Here is a 16,851-nt window from a genome sequence, read left to right as displayed (position 1 = left end):
TTTATTGAGCACCTAGGTCATGCCAGGCAATGAGACAGATGAATAGGACAGTACTGTCCCCATTCTCTTGAACTGGGGTTGACGCAGGGAAAAAGACACAAACAAACAATTATAAAACCCCATGGATGTGCAGTGGCAGGCCAGCGGGAACACAGAGGAGGGGCATCTAACCAACTGGGGCACTCATGGGTAGAGGTGGACATGATTAGTAGGAAAGGAGCTGAGAGCTGAGTGTGTGGGTGTCCCATGCAGAGAGCAACCACAGGTGAGAGGTTGGCAGGCGTGGGGAATGGTGGCATTCTTTTTATTTATTTATTTTTTAAGTTTATTTATTTTGAGAGAGAGAGAAAGCATGAGTAGGGGAGAGGCAGAGAGAGAGAGAGGGAAAGAGAGAGAATCCCAAGCAGGCTCTGCACCAGCAGCACAGAGCCCGACACGGGGCTCGAACCCACAAACCACCAGATCACGACCTGAGCTGAAGTCGGACGCTTAATCACTGAGCCACCCAGGCTCCCCGGAACGGTGGCATTCTAAACAGTGGGCTGGGTCTCGGGTGGGAGGTGGTGGGGACAGCCTGAGTACCAGGGCCTTGACGTCCGTACTCACGAGGCTGGGGTTTATCGGGGAGGTGTGGGAACTCTGGATTAGCAGGGGAGTGACGTGGCCAGGGCTAAATGTATGAAAGGGTTTGGGGGAGTCACAAAGAAGGTATAGGGGAGGCAGGGAGGCTGAAGCAGAGACCCAGAGAAAAATCGTAGACGTTCGGCCTGGGGCAACAGAGGCAAAATTGGAGAGAAGGTGTGGTAGATTCAAGAGTCATGTAACAAATCAATGGGACATGGGGACCCCTTGGACACGGGGTCAAGGATGATGGGTGGGTCGTGGCCCTGGGGAAAGACAGACCACTCAGTCTAGCACAGAGGTTGGGATACCTGGCCATGGGGCCGGGGGATGCCCAGGAGGGAGAGGGTGTCCCAGCCTGAGGTTTAGGTAAGAGAAGTGGATGAGATCACTCAGAGAATCCATGTAGTTTAACAAGGACAGGAGCAATAAATTCCTGTCGGGTTAGGGAGAGAGAGGGGGAGAGAGAGAAGGTGGCTTTAGAAAACTCAGTAAGCACTCTCTGATGAGGATGTGAAAACAGGCTAATTAGGCATGGAGCAAAGTGATTCAGAGGATACGGCTCAACTTGGGTCCTGACTCCCCCTCCCAGCAGCTGTGTGACCTGGGGTAGGTGACGTCACCCCTCTGTGCCTCTGGGTTCCTATATAAATGGCAATGATAATAAAAGCAGTAGCTAGGGGTGCCTGGGTGGTTCAGTCAGTTGAGTGTCCAACTCTGGATTTCAGCTCAGGTCACGATCTCATGGTCTGTGGGATCCAGCCCTAAGTCAGACTTCGTGCTGACAGCACAGAGCCTGCTTGGGATTCTCTCCCTCCCTCTCTCTCTACCCCTACCCCACTCGCGTGCATGATCTCTCTCAAAGATTAATAAACTTTATTTTTTAAATGTATTTGTGTTATTTATTATTTTTTATGTTTGTTTATTTTTGAAAGAGAGAGCATGATCCGGGGAAGGGCAGAGACAGAAGGGGACACAGGATCCAAAGCAGGCTCTGTGCTGACAGCAGGGAGCCCGACGTGGGGCTCGAATTAACAAACTGTGAGATCAAATCATGATCTGAGCTGAGGTCGGGCATTTAACCCAGGTGCCCCTTAAATTTATTTTTAAATTTTTTTTTTAACGTTTATTTTTTTGAGACAAAGAGAGAGCATGAACAGGGGAGGGTCAGAGAGAGGGAGACACAGAATCCGAAACAGGCACCAGGCTCTGAGCTGTCAGCACAGAGCCCGACGCGGGACTCGAACTCACGGACCGCGAGATCATGACCTGAGCTGAAGTCGGCCGCTCAACCGACTGAGCCACCCAGGCGCCCCTTAAATTTATTTTTAAGTGTTTATCTCCTTTTGAGAGAGAGAGACAGAGCACGAGCAGGGGAAGCACAAAGAGAGAGGGAGACACAGAATCTGAAGCAGCCTCTAGGCTCTGAGCTGTCAGCACAGCACCCGATGCGGGGCTTGAACCCATGACCCATGAGATCATGACCTGAGCCGAAGTTGGATGCTTAACCCACGGAGCCTCCCAAGCGCCCCTAGAAGAGTAATTTCTAACTTTGTTTCTGCTTCCAGGAAACACAAAGGCAATTCTAGTGCTCCAAAGCAGGCATCCTAAATGCACGGCAAACGCCTCCCCCCACCCCACCGGAGGACCTCTATCCGGTTCTGCCTGACCCAGTGTCCTGTTCCGTATAATGCTTCACAGTACGAACTGCCTCAGATCCTTCAGCAAGGAGGCAAGCTATACATCCTCCGAGGTAGGAGGGCGGTAGGGGTCTCTACCAGCAACAGCAGGGGTGCAGTGGCTCTCAAGGACAAGCATTCCCTCCAGGGGAGCCCCACACCACTGCCCCACAGCCGCCCCGCACGCCCCATGGAGGCTGCTACATACAAACCTGGCCGGCCCCAGACAGGGCGAGGACTTGAGAGAAGTCAAAGCCCGAGGCCTTCATCCTCTCCAAGATGATGTCCAAAGCCTGAGAAGACAAACAGAGCCCACGGTGACTGTCCTGAACCACTGAGTCAGGCAAGCCCACGAGCCTCCACACTGAAACCTAAGTGTTCGCCATCACCCCGGAGATGAAGAAGAGCTGATGGCCTGGGATACGTAGGCACTAGAATAATTAACCAAAGTAGAGATCAACCAAACGAAAAGGTGAAGTAGGGTAAACATAGTTTAAATGGACGGAATCAGAAACCACTGGTCCTCAAATTCTGCTTCTCCGATTTGTGACTTCCAAGCACTTGGCAAGAACAAGGTGGATCATACTGTGGTTTCTTTTCTCTGCATTTTCAACCCACCGGACCAGTGGTCTGACTTCACTGCAACAGAGAAGTGAAGAGTGACGTAGACGGCCCCGTCAGAGTGGGGACCAGGCCTAGACTCCCCACGTCCAGGAGCACCAGGCTGGAAGGAGTAGGTGGAGATGGTCGCCACTTGTCCCAATCCCCGTTCCACCCTCTACCATCTGGGTGCAATCTTCTTTTTTTGCAAGACCCAAGCGTGGGATAAACGGTGCTGCCCAGAAGAGCCTGACACTTGCCCCAAGGTTTCAGGGCAGGATTAGAGACTCACCCCAGGCTGCAATTCCCTTGAGGACAGAGCAGCCCCTGGAGCTCGGACCCAACTCTGACCCTGTGCTGGGAGGGCTCCTTTCGCAGCCCTGGCTGTGGCTGCCAACTTGGCCCCCCTGGCCAAACCTCAGGCAGGGAGTGGGGCACCCCTGGAGCGGGGACTGGCGAAGCCAGAACAGGTCCAATCCTGACGGGCCTGCTCACGACTAGGAATCACGCGGCCCCACCCCCAAGCCTGGCTCTCTATCCAGTGCCCACTACCCCAAGTTAAAGCCTTGGCCTATCAGAAGCCCCCGGCATTATCAGTAGAACCTCTAGATCGACTCTTGCCCGTCACGCCCACCGTCCCTTGGTCTGGGGCTCAGCCCTAACAAGTACATTCTGGCGGGCCTGTCTGCTGGAAATCTGTCCTTTACCCCAATCCTCCAGTATGAGTCAGGGTCAAGTTGATAAAATGTTTAAAAATCACACCAATCGTCCTAACAGAAAGAATTCAGTATAGGGAATTAATTGCTTAGACCAGTGTTAGAGGCCTGAACAAGCTTTGGTGGACACATTAAGGACGGCCTTTAGCTGGCTCCCAGTTGTAGGGTCTTGGGACCCCTGAGGCAGACTCCAGCCCTATTATGCTGGTCTGTACTGGCCACACGCCTGGTCCTGTGGCTTCATGGGTTGCCCATATTTGGCTACAGGTATCTTCCTTTCTTGCTGGTCCTGAGCAGGCAGGCCTGTCTTGGGGTCCAGCGGAACCTGACTGGTCAGGTCATAAGCCACCGTTGAGAAGTTCCCCTGCTTCAAGAGCTGAGGATTCTGGGGGCTGAGCACAAAGACACCAGTGCTGTGTCTGGATCTCGGGGTAAAAGGGAGGCCACAGGGCCTGCCTGCAGAGTGTTTGGCAAAGGTTTGGGAAGGCGGCATTCTGAAGATGCTTACTCACTGGCAGGACTTGCCAAGTTCTCAGCACCAGACCTACAAGCCCTGTGCGTGTCCTCTTGGCTCAAGAGGACCAGTTGAGGCTGAGTCTAGCCTTAGGAACCATGCAGACTCCATTTCCCAGTGAGAACCTGGTCTCAACAGAGGGCTTCCCAGTAAATCAGCAAGTCCGCCAGTGAGACAGGCTGGGGACAGGAGAAGGTCAGGGATCCCTATGCTTACCCGGACCCACATCAGGACTGGAGATGTCACTGTCAGCCCATCCTCGTGAACGTGAACTCCACCCTGAGTCCTACAAGGAGAATAAGACAGAGTGTCGGCAGAGCCTTGGGCAGGGGCGCAGTGGGGGGCAGACCCCGGATCCCTCCAATGGAAGAAGAAATGCCCTTTCCCCAACCTCGATGGGAACTCTAAACTGAACAAGACTGAATAGTGCTGGCAAGATGGAAAGAGAAGTCCCAGCAATTGCTCAGTGGTGACGATTCTCAGGAGACACCAGCAAAAATATGCCTTCTAAAGAGGAAGGACTCACCCTGGAAGGCAGGCATGGCGTCACTTGGCACTGTGGCCATGAGGGAACTAGCAGGCGCAGGGCTGGATTAAAACCCTCCCAAGCCCACTGGGGTAGGCATGTGCTACAGAAGTGCTGTGTCTGCGGGAGAACTTCTTGGCTCTCAGACCAGGGAGTCCTTGGATTGCAAGCCTGGAGAGTTAGCTGCCTGGGCCCCTCTCCAAAATCCAACCCTTTCAACTATGAGTTTAGAAAAAAAAAAAAAACAAACTCAAAACGAAAACAGGCTCCAAATCCATACCAAGATACTATTAGATAACCATGTGATCCAGACATTCTATGCCTAATTACCAGCCAAGAGAAATGAAAGTATACGTTCACAGACAGGTCTGTATACAAGTTTTCATAGCAGCCTTATTTGTAACAGTAGAAAACTGGAGTCAGCTTAGGTATCCCTAAGCAAGTGAATGGATAAATTGTGGTGCGTGTGTTACACACACCAGCAGGGAGATGAATCTCCAATGATCGTGCTGAGTGAAGGAAGCCAGACACAAAAGAGTACATATTACGTGATGCCATTTATATAACTTGCTAGAAAATGCAAATCCACCTGTTTTGTGGTTTCCCAAGTCCAGTGGGGGAGGAAAGGACAGAATGCAAAGGGGCACAAAGAATCTTAGGAGTGATGCAGATGGTCTGTACCTTGACTTTGGTGGTACTTTCACAGCTATAGGTCTGCCTCTATCAAAAGGCACTGAGATTGTACATTTTAACGGATGCCCTTTTTTTGTACACAAGTTATACTCAATAATACTGATATTTTTAAAAAGATACTGTTAGGGAAAAAAGTGAAAAAGAGCAGCAAACTTTCCCATAGACAAAAGGGGCGCTCAGGTGGCTCAGTCAGTGAAGCGATGACGGCTCAGGCCATGATATCATGCTTCATGAGATCGAGCCACACGTCGGGCTCTGAGCTGACAGTGTAGAGCCTGCTTGGGTTTCTCTCTCCCCCTCACTCGCTGATGCTCTCTGACTCTTTCTCAGAATAAATAAACTTAAAAAAAAAAAAAAGAAACTTGTTGGGGCGCCTGGGTGGCTCCGTCGGTTGAGCATCTGACCTCCGCTCGGGTCATGATCTCGAGGTCTGTGAGTTCGAGCCCCACATCAGGCTCTGTGCTGACAGCTCAGAGCCTGGAGCCTGCTTTGGATTCTGTGTCTCCTTCTCTCTCTGCCCCTCCCCCACTCATGCTCTGTCTCTCTCTCTCTGTCAAAAATAAATAAACTTAAAAAAAAAAAAAAAACTTGTCGGGGCACCTGGGTGGCTCAGTCAGTTAAGCATCTGACTCTTGATCTAAGCTCAGGTCATGATCTCACAGTTGGTGAGTTCTAGTCCCACGTTGGGCTCAGCGCTGATGGTGCAGAGCTTGTTTGGGATTCTCTTTCTCTGCTGTCTCTCTCTCTCTCAAAATAAATAAATAAAGTTAAAAAAAAAAAACTTGTTAAAAAAAATCACACATTACATAAATTCCTTTATAAGGAATGTTCAGAATAGGCAAACCCATAGAGACAGAGTAGACTGGTTGCCAGGACTGTAGGAGGAGAGATAGGGAGTGACAGCTAATGGATACAGGGCTTCTTTCTTAGGTGATGAAAACGTTCTAAAATTAAAGAGGGGAGACTGTTACATAGTTCTGTGAATATATTGAAAACCACTGCACTGGACATTTCATTTCTTTCTTTCTTTCTTAAGTAGGCTCCACGCTTAGCATGGAGCCCAAGGCGGAGCTTGAACTCACGACCCTGAGATCAAGAGTTGGACGCTTAACTGACTGAGCCACCCAGCTGCCCCCTGAATTGTACATTTTATTTATTTATTTTTAATTTTTTTTAATGTCTATTTATTATTAAGAGACAGAGAGACACAGCGCATGAGCATGGGAGGGGTAGAGAGAGGAGACACAGAACCCAAAGCAGGCTCCAGGCTCCGAGCTGCTGGCACAGACCCCCGACGCGGAGCTCGAACTCGCAAACTGAGAGATCAGGACCTGAGCCGACATCGGTCGCCCAACCAACTGAGCCACCCAGGCGCCCTTTGTACATCTGAAAAGAGTGAATTCTTTGGTATGTGAATTCTGTCGCAAGAGCTTTTCTTCTCCTCTTTTCTTTCTTTCTTTCTTTCTTTCTTTCTTTCTTTCTTTCTTTCTTTCTTTCTTTCTTTCTTTCTTTCTTTCCTTCCTTCCTTCCTTCCTTCCTTCCTTCCTTCCTTCCTTCCTTTCTTTCTGGCTATGATGAGGGATTCTCTGTATTAGTTCCGGAAAAAACAAAATTTCCATGGCTTGATACAGAGGAAGTTTGCTTCTCACTCCTGTAAAGCATAATCAGTGGCATGATAGGGATGAGGAGGGGGCTCTGTCCCCTGCAGTTATTCAGGAACCCAGGAGGACGACAGCAACTCTCATCTTCCAACTGGTTTCCAAGGGCGCCCTGGCCACTCGCATCCAGCCGTAGAGCCGAGGAAGGAACAGAGCAGAGGATCGCGGTGGGGACTGTACGGATGGGTCGCAGTGGGGGCTGTATGGATTAGGTCTTACAGACAGGCCTGTTGACCTTCTCCCAGTTAGGACTCAAGTCACACAGCTGAACATAACTGCCAGGAAGACAGGAGTATACTCAGGAGGAGAAGGAAATAAGTCTAGTAGATCGCTGGTCAGTCTCTGCTACAAAATTCCTCATGTGCATTAGTAAAAAGATACGACAGTTAGAAATAAGTTTACAATTATATGTACCAGGTGGTTTGGCCTTGTCACAAACCACTTCACAACTAAGTGGTCTGAAACTACCGAGCTCATTTAGCTCACAGTTCTGTCGGTCACCGGGCTGGGCTCGGCCGGGCTCACCCATGCATCTGGGGTCGGGTGTGAGTAGCTACAGGGCTCCGTTTCTGGAGACTGGCTGCCCCTTCTCTTGGCTGGGATCTGGGGGCGATTTGGCCACGTGTCTCCCATTCTCCAGCAGGCTGGCCTGAGCTTGGTCACGTGGGGGCTAGACAGGGTCCCAAGAATGAGAGCAGAAGTCAGCAAGGCCTTCTTGAGACTTAGGTTTAGAACTGGCACAATGGTACTTCCTTCACATTCTCTATTGGTTAAAATCAACAGGTCAGGAAACGACTCCATCTCTTGACTGAAGGAGGTACCAAGTCACATAGCCAAGGGCCTGGGGAATAATGGTCTTTTCTGCAATATATCCCAACATGCACAATCCACATGTCAAATATATTAAAACACACGTGAAGTACAGGCACCTTGGTGGGTCAGTTGGTTGGGCATCCGATTTCGGCTCGGGTTCATGATCTTGTAGTTTGTGGGTTTGAGTCCCACATTGGGCTCTGCGCTGACAGGGCAGAGTCTGCTTGGGATTCTCTCTCTGCCCCTCCCCCACCTCTTCTCACTCTCTCTCTCTCTCTCTCTCCCTTTCAAAATAAATAAATCAACAAAAGAAAATACATGTGAAGTATTCAAAAGAAGCCCCGGACAAATGGAAACACAAAACGCACGCTTAGCTAGGAAGACTCAATCTCACAAAGCTGTCAATTCTCTGCAAGTTAACATATAAATGTAATATGATCTCAATAAAAATATTAACAATTTTGCTTTCTGGAACCTTAAAAGCTGATTCTAGAGTACATTACCAAAAAAGAACAGGAGGGGTGCCTGGGTGGCTCAGTCGGTTGAGCGTCTGACTCTTGATTTCAGCTCATGTCATGGTCCCAGGGTCATGGGAGTGAGCCCCATGTTGGGCTCTGTGCTGAGCATGGAACCTGCTTCAGATTCTCTCTCTATCTAAAATTAAGGGGTGGGGGGGGGGGGAAGAACAAGAAAGAATGGCTGTGGAAACTGAGAATGAAGAACAATCAAAGGGGACCAACAATTCCAGATATTAAATCATATTGTAAAGCGAGAATAACTAAAACAACATGTTACTAGCTCATGAACAGACCCACCAATCAATGGGCCAAAAGAAAACACTCAGAAAAAGACCTAAACACACACAGAAATTAGCATATAAAGCTGGCATCTCAAACACAGACTTCTAAAAAAAGGTGTCAAAACCACTGGAGAGTCATCGGGAAAAGACTGAAGCTGGAAATAAATGGCATGCCATGTACTTAGATAAACTCCAAATATTTTTATATAAAACTGACTCTTACAAGAACCAGAAGAGAACAGCGGTGAATTCCTTCACAATCTTGGAATGAGGAAGGCCTTTGAAACTCTGACTCAACATCTAGAAGCAACAGGAAAAGACTGAGAAGTTCGGTGGCACAGGAAACAAAAGCCCATGTGTGGCCACAACCCAGTCGCAAATCAAAACAAACAAAAATCTGGGGAACCTATTTGCAATTCATTTAACGAGGAGATCATTCCTCTAACATTTGAAGAGCTCCTAGAAATAATCAATCCATCAGAAAAATGGGCAAAGGTCATGAAAAACTTCACAGAAAAAAAAAATTCAACTAGCCCTTCAACATACGAAAAGATGTCACCTTCATGCATAATAAGAGAAATGCAAAATAAATCCACATAGAGGGACTACTTTCACCTCTCTGATTGGCACAGAACTAAAACTCTTTAGCAACCACACCGCATTCAGGTGCTGTGGGAAACGCACTCTCATGCATTGTTGGTGGGGTACAAATCCATACAATCCCTATGGGAGGCAATCTGGCCACATCTTCCAAAATCATACATCTATTTGCTCTTTGATCCAGCAATCGATTTCCAAACTTTTATCCTGCAGATACACGGGCACATGTCTGTAAGGTAACTCACTTTTCACTGCAAAAACCTAAGGTCCTTCAGTTCTATCTACACAGTGGAATACCATGCATCCTATAAAAAAGAACACAGAAGCTCTATGTACTGATGTGGAAACACAGGCAAATTATGTGAAACGAAGAAACCAAAGTACAGAATGGTGTGTACCGTACTTTTTTATCCGGAAACAAGGGAGACAATGAAAAGACTGACATCTGCTTATATTTTGATATAAAACACTGGACAGATACACAAAAACCAATGAAAGTTCTCTGTCGAGGAGGGCAGGAGGGACAGATGAGATTCAGAAAAATTAAGACTTGTCACTGCACGCCTTTTGTTTCTTTCAAATTATGTACCAAGTACCTGCAATGCCTATTAACAAAATAACTGTATTAAAACAACCACTTTGGAAAAGAATTTGACAGTTTTAAAACCTACCCTACAACGTAACCATTCCTGAGTATTTCATTTCTAAGACAAATGAAAGCTTATGCTGACACCTGTGTGAGTTTCACAGCCTCTTTATTGATAATAATAAAAAACTGGAAACAATCCAAATATCCCTCATCAAATGAATGGATAAGCCAACTGTGGTCCACCAAGCAATAAAAAGAACAAACTATTGGGGTGCCTGGGTGGTTCAGTCGGTGAAGTGTCCGACTCTTGATTTCGGCAGGTCACGATCTCATAGTTCTTAAGCTAGAGCCCCGTGTGAGGCTCTGTGCTGACAGCGCTGGGTCTGCTTGGGATTCTATTTTTCCCTCTCTGTTTGTGCCTCCTGCATGCGTGCTCTCTCCTCTCAAAATAAATAAATGATCTTTAAAAAAAAGAAAGAAAGAAAGAAAGAAGAAAAAGAAAAAGAAAAAGGAAAAAGAAAGAGAAAGAGAAAAAGAAAAAGAAAAAGAAAAAGAAAAAGAAAAAGAAAAAGGAAAGGGCACCTGGGTGGCTCAGTCAGTTGAGTGTCTGACTTCAGCTCAGGTCATGATCCCACGGTTCACATGTTCAAGCCCCATATCGGGCTCTGTGCTGACAGCTCAGAGCCCGGAGCTTGCTTCGGATTCTGTGTCTCCCTCTCTCTCTCTGTTCCTCCCCTGCTCAAGCTCTGACTCTCTCTGTCTCTCACAAGTAAATAAATGTTAAAAAATGTTTTTGTGGTTTTTTTTTTGTTGTTTTTTGTTCATTTGTTTGTTTTTTAAAGGAAGAGCAGGGCACCTGGGTGGCTCAGTCAGTTGAATGTCCAACTCTTGATTTCAGTTCAGGTCATGATCTCGACGGTTCATGAGATTAAGCCCCAGGTTGGGCTCTGCGCTGCGGCTTGGGATTCTCTCTCTCCCTCTCTCTCTGTCTCTCCTCTGCTCTCTCTCAAAATAAATAACCTTTAAAAAAAAAAAAAGAACAAACTATTGATACACGTAACAACCTGGATGAATCTCAAAATGAATATACGGAGTTTTAAAAGTCAGACCAAAAAGACGGGGCACCTGAGTGGCTCAGGGTTAAGTGTCCGACTCTTAATCTCGGCTCAGATCTTGATCTCAGGGTCGTGAGTTCAAGCCCCACATTGGGCTCCATGCTGGGCATGAAGCCTACTTAAAAAAATAAAATAAAAGTCAGATAAAAAAGAGTCTATTATTATGATTCCCTTTATCTAAAATTCCAGAAAGTGGAAACTAATCCATAGTGATAGAAAACTTATCAGTGGTTGCCAGGGGTTGGGGTTGGAGAAGAGGAATAAACTCAAAGGGGCACGAGAAAACTTTTGGGGGATGGAAATGTTCATTATCTTGATTCTGGTGATAGTTTTATAAAGGAACATCTATGTCAAAACTTATAAAGCTGTATATATTATACATATGCAATTTATCATAAGTTATATCTCAATAAAATTATAAAAATTAAAAAAAAAACAGTGGAGGAGGAATGAAGCAGATCTGTATATATCTGCTTTGAAAGATCTTAAAAATGTAACTGAAGGGGCGCCTGGGTGGCGCAGTCGGTTGGGCGTCCGACTTCAGCCAGGTCACGATCTCGCGGTCCGTGAGTTCGAGCCCCGCGTCAGGCTCTGGGCTGATGGCTCAGAGCCTGGAGCCTGCTTCTGATTCTGTGTCTCCCTCTCTCTCTGCCCCTCCCCCGTTCATGCTCTGTCTCTCTCTGTCCCAAAAATAAATAAACGTTGAAAAAAAAAAAAAAATGTAACTGAATAAAAAAAGCAATACTGTATTTTGGGTATGGATAGCTTTTTTTTTTTTCTAATGGAAGGGACTGATTGACTCATTGAGTTGAAGACAGAGCGAGGTAGAATTTAAAAACTTGAAAGAATGGAAATCAAATGACTTATGTTTTCATACCGTCATATGGAATTGAAGTAAAAATGCAGACCATAAAGACAGCTGGAAGATCCGGAGGTGAAACAACATCCTTCTAAATAACACACGAATCAAACAAGTCTCAAGCGAAACGAAAAAAATATTTTGAGGGGCGCCTGGGTGGCTCAGTCGGTTGAGCATCTGACTTCGGCTCACGTCATGATCTCGTGGTTTGTGAGTTCGAGCCCCGCGTCGGGCTCTGTGCTGACAGCTCAGAGCCCGGAGCCTGCTTCGGATTCTGTGTCTCCCTCTCTCTCTGCCCCTTCCCTGCTCGCGCTCTGTCTCTCTTTCTCTCTCAAAAATAAACATTAAAAAATATCTATTTTGAACCAAATAAAAATGAAAATATAACATCAAGGTCTGTGGAATACAGCAAAAGCAATTCTTAGAGGAAAATTTATAGCATTAAAGGCAAATATTTAGAAAAGAAAAGCTAAGATTAAAAATCTAAGCTTCCACTTCAGGAAACTAGAGAAAGAAAAGCAACGTAAGCTGACAGCCAGCAGAAGAAAAAAAACCCTAAAAAATGACAGCAAAAATCAGTGAAAAATGGAAAGAGGAAAATAGTAGAGAAAAATCAACAAAACCAAAAGCTGCCTTTTCAAAAAGATCATTAACGTGATGAACCTCTAGCCAGGCACACCAAGACAAAAAGAGAGAAGACACAAATCATCAATATCAGAATGACAGAAGGGTCATCACTACTGATCCCATAGACATCCGAGGAAAAGAAAGGAATAGTATGAAGATCTCTATGGCCACACATTTTATAGCTTAGATGAAATGGACCAATGCCCTGAACGACACAAGCTACCAAAACTCAAACACATGTGGCCTGTAGTGATAGAAAATAATACAAACGCAAGATGGTTTCCAACCTCAGCTCAAAGGAGGCACATCAGTTAAGGGGGAAGGAAAGATGGTAACACAACGTGATCAGCAGTGGGTGCTGCACAAAGAGCCAGCAGGCAAGTGATATCTTTTACTCTAATGTCTATTTATTTTGAGAGAGAGAGAGCACACATGAACAGGGGAGGGGAGAGGGAGAGCACCCCAATCATGAGGCACACCGCCAGGGCAGAGTCCAGCAGCACGAACTCAGAGTCCGACACTTAACGGACTGAGCCCCCCCAGGTGCCCCTAAAGATTTTATTTCTAAGTAATCTCTACACCCAATGCCAAGCTCAAACTCACAACCCCGAGTTCAAGAGTTGCACGCTCCACCGACTGAGCCAGCCAGGCGCCCTAGAAATGATATCTAAACAGTCGTTAGGGGCGCCTGGGTGGCTCGGTTGGTTAAGCATTCCACTCTGATTTCGGCTCAGGTCATGATCGCCCGGGGTTCGCCCCTGACCCTGCGCTGACAGGGTGGAGCCTGCTTGGGGTTCTCCCTTCCCCTCTCTCTTTGCCCCTCCCCAGCAGGCATGCATGCACTCTCTCTCTCCCCAAATAAACAATCCTTAAAAAAATAATAAAAAATAAAATAGTCGTGGAGGAACACGTCCACCAGGACCTCTCAGAGCCACCTCAGAATCAACAAGTCCACAGCTGTTATGGACTGAATTACCACCACCACCCCCCCCCCCCAATTCCCGTGTTGAAATCCTAACCCCCAGTACCTCGGAACATGACTGCATTTGGACAAAGAGCCTTGAAAAAGGCAATTAACTTGCAATGACATTATTAGGGTGGACCCTAATCCTACATGACTGGTGTCCTTATAAAAGTAGACTGGGACACAAACACAGTGGAGACACCAGGGATGCACAGGCAGAGGATGACCATGTGACAGGCAGCAAGAAGGTAGCCATCATCTGCAAACCCAGGAGAGAGGCCTCGGAGGAAACTAACCCTGCCGGCACCTCGACCTCACACGTCCAGGCTCCAGAACCGAAGGAAAATTGACTTCTGTTGCTTAAGACGCACAGTCTGGGGCATTTTGTTCTGGTAGCCCTACCAAACTTTCACAACAGCCAAACTCCTCATCTTCCTCCCCCAGATCAGTTCTCTTCCACAGTCTACCAACCATCCAGAAGGCCAGCCAGAAACCTCACCTTCACATCTCACATTCAACCCTGCACCAAGCCCTGTCAATTTTACCACCCAGCCCTCTCCTCCAAGACACTATCATTTCCCATCCAGAAGATCTGGAGAAACCTCAATGGTCTTTCAGCACGCACTCTGACCAATACCCAACTGCTCTCCCATTGCACCCAGATCTTTTCAAAACACAAATACAACCAGGTCAGCCTTACCCCCATCCCTATGGCCCTTCAGTGGCCGTCCACGGCTTTTAGGATAAACACAAACTGTGTACCAAGGTTTATGTAGCTGGGCACAGCCTCCACCTCCCTCTCTATTCCCCAGCCACACTGGCCTTCTTCAATTCCCTGCATAAGCAGTGCTCTTTCTTGCTACAGGGCCTTTGCACGCACCGTTCCTTCTGCCTGGAATGCTGCCTCCCTTCCATCACCTGGCTAACCCTACTCACCCAGACCTTGGCTCAAGCACTACGTCCTTAGGGACCCTCCCTGACCACCCCCCCTCCAAGTCTGGGTCACATTCCTTTATAATAAACGTTTGGAGAAGTAAGTCCCTTTCCTTTAATAGCGTTCTCTGAGTTTATAACTAAATACTCTTCTGTGAGATTCTTTGATTGATATCAGTCTCCCCTACTCAACGGGAAGCTCTGGGAGAGTAAGCACCACGTCTCTGGTTCACCATCAAATCCCAGTACCCAGCACGGTGCCTGACACGAAGTAAGTCTCAACTGATACCTACTGCATGCATGGTTAATGAGTGCATGGAATTGGGAAGGAATGGAGGAAAACTCATTCCAGGAACACACACACAAGACGCTGAGAGGCCTACCAAGACTTCTGCAGTTTGATAAAGCCAGATCTACAGATACCAACTCTTAGGTTCTTGGACTCAATTCTAACGTGGCGGGGGTTGGGAGGGGATGGGGGTCCCCTACACACAACACCAAACAATTCTCAGACACCAGCAGATGGTCTGAGATGATCAACTTCCGCAGGTTAAGGGTTCAGTCGTACAGGACTGCCCTCCCCACCCACTTCAGATGCCAGGCCCAGGCCCCAGGCTATTACCTTCTGACCAAACAGCTACAGATGGGGGGTTCCAATGACCTTAGGTTCTTTTAATGTGCTTGAGCAGCTCACAGAAGTCAGGGAAATTAAAGGACGTGATAAAGGACACAGTCAGATGAAGAGATAACACAGGGCGAGGTATGGGGAAAGGGCACCGAGCTTCCATAACCTTTCCAGGCACTCCACTCTGCCCAATCTCCACTTGTCAACCAATCCAGAAGCTCTCCGAACCCAGTCCTTTTGGGTTCTTATTACGACTTCATTACAAAGTCATTACAAGGTCAATGACTAAGTCATTGGCCATTGGCCATTGGCCATTCAACCTCTGGCTGAAAATTCCAACCCTCTAAAGATAATCTTTAATTTTCTTGGCAACCAGCCCCAGCCCCTGGGTGGGGTCCAAAAGTCATCTTCATTAATGTAACAAAAGACACCTTTATGCCTCTCAACCCTTAGGAATTTCCAAGAGGTTTAGGAGCTGTGAGCCAGGAACTGTGGATGCAGACCAAAGGCACAGGAGAAATATATTTTGACCATCTAAATGACCAAACACGTATTTTTTACAAATCACAATCTCACACCAGAACAGTGTGGCTCATGAATATAAAAGGTGGAGGGAGGACCCCAAAACCAACCCTCCCCCACACATCCACTGGGTACATACCCGAATTCTAGAAGGTCTCTGTCAAAATGCGCACTGTCCTCATAGAACACATTCAGCTCTGCGTCAACAGCAACAACTTTCACCTGGAAGGGATTTTTAAAAATGGTGTATTGAATTTGCCACGGCAAAGGAGCCCCCTGGCACCCCACGCCTAGTCTGAAGGCACATTTGGACTCTGCTCGCCCATCTGCAGAGCCCTGGGAGCGGCACAACCCGTCCTCCGGCCAGCAGCGCTGGGTACGCCGACCCGGACACGCCGGGGTCAACCACGGGAGGAACAAAGTTCACGTGTACAGCGTGCCCACTCCACTGAAACAAGTTTCAGGCGGTGATCCGGTTCCAGGTCGCCGGTTATGCCTGTGTGCCTGTCTACCCGTTTGGGTGTTCTCGAGTCTTAGGCGGCCGAGTTCCCTCGGGTCCCTGTCCCTCGGGCGCCCGCACCGACGCGCGAGCCCCCTCCGGGACCCCGGCCGCGCAGCGCGCTTCCCGCTACGTGCCCGCGGGATCCCGCCGGGGTTGGGAGGCGGGGGCGCCCGCCGTTTCCGGGAGGGCCGGGGTCCAGGCCGGGTCGCGGTCGCATCTTGAGGGCGGGCGGCACGGGTAAGGCGTCTCGGTGGAGGGGACGCCGATCCCCCGGGGGAACCCGAGAGGAAAGCGCGCCCGAGGCTCGGCCCCAGGGTTCCCCGCGCCCGGGTCCCGCCAGCCCGGCCCGGCGTCGCGGAGGAAGCGGCCCGCCCCATCCCGCCCCCCCCCGGCCCGGCCCGGCCCGGCCCGGCCCTGGGGCCCGCGACGGTACCTGCTGCGTGCTAAAGTCCCAGCCGAGGCAGCAGCGGCGGGCGGCGTGCTCGGCCATGGCTGCGGAGGGGGCGGCGGCGCGTCCGTCCGTCCGTCCTTCCCGCGGCGTGAGTGTCGCCGCGCTCCAGCGCCCCGAGACGCCGGGCCCGCCCCTCGCCCCGCCCGGCCGGACTCCAGGACCCGAGTCACCCGCGGGCTAGCGCTCTGGCGCCGCCTGCGGGGAGACGGTGCGGGGACGCGCGTCCTGCCGGGTCCTCGCGCTTCGCACCTGGGCGACATACCGGTACCCCCTGCGCCACCTTCTCCCTTCCAACCCTCCTCCGGCCTCCTCCCCATCCACGTGTGCTCTCCGCAGAGGCCTTGCCGTAACGCCGCCTGGCTTCCCGCCGAGGACGTCTGGACAGAGGTTCCACCTTTAAGCTGGATTGTCCCTGCCTGTCTCTCTAGTGGCCCTGGAGACTTCT

At 49.0% G+C, this 16,851-nt stretch overlaps 1 protein-coding gene across 4 annotated transcripts in view; it reads right to left on the bottom strand.

Moving 5' to 3' along the window:
• XYLB (xylulokinase) overlaps window positions 1–16,460 on the bottom strand; it is a 58,935-nt gene extending 42,475 nt beyond the window's left edge. For 3 of the 4 annotated variants that reach the window (XR_003971803.1, XM_030329807.1, XM_030329808.1), the window contains exons 1-4: window positions 16,389–16,460; window positions 15,593–15,675; window positions 4,347–4,416; window positions 2,513–2,593 (exon numbers count right to left, since the gene is read on the bottom strand). Coding sequence is in view for 3 of the 4 variants with exons in the window: in XM_030329807.1 (XP_030185667.1) it covers window positions 2,513–2,593; window positions 4,347–4,416; window positions 15,593–15,675; window positions 16,389–16,445 (291 nt within the window). In the remaining variant the exon portion in view is untranslated. Of the gene's footprint in view, window positions 1–2,512; window positions 2,594–4,346; window positions 4,417–15,592; window positions 15,676–16,388 lie in introns of those variants that run through there. The other variant, XM_030329809.1, reaches the window with a different exon arrangement.
• Window positions 16,461–16,851: the final 391 nt, after the last annotated feature.

The sequence above is a fragment of the Lynx canadensis genome, chromosome C2 (assembly GCF_007474595.2).
Source record: "Lynx canadensis isolate LIC74 chromosome C2, mLynCan4.pri.v2, whole genome shotgun sequence".
NCBI classification, from domain to species: Eukaryota; Metazoa; Chordata; class Mammalia; order Carnivora; family Felidae; genus Lynx; species Lynx canadensis.
Note: the sequence above shows the minus strand (reverse complement) of the source record. Positions and strands in the feature narration are given on the sequence as shown.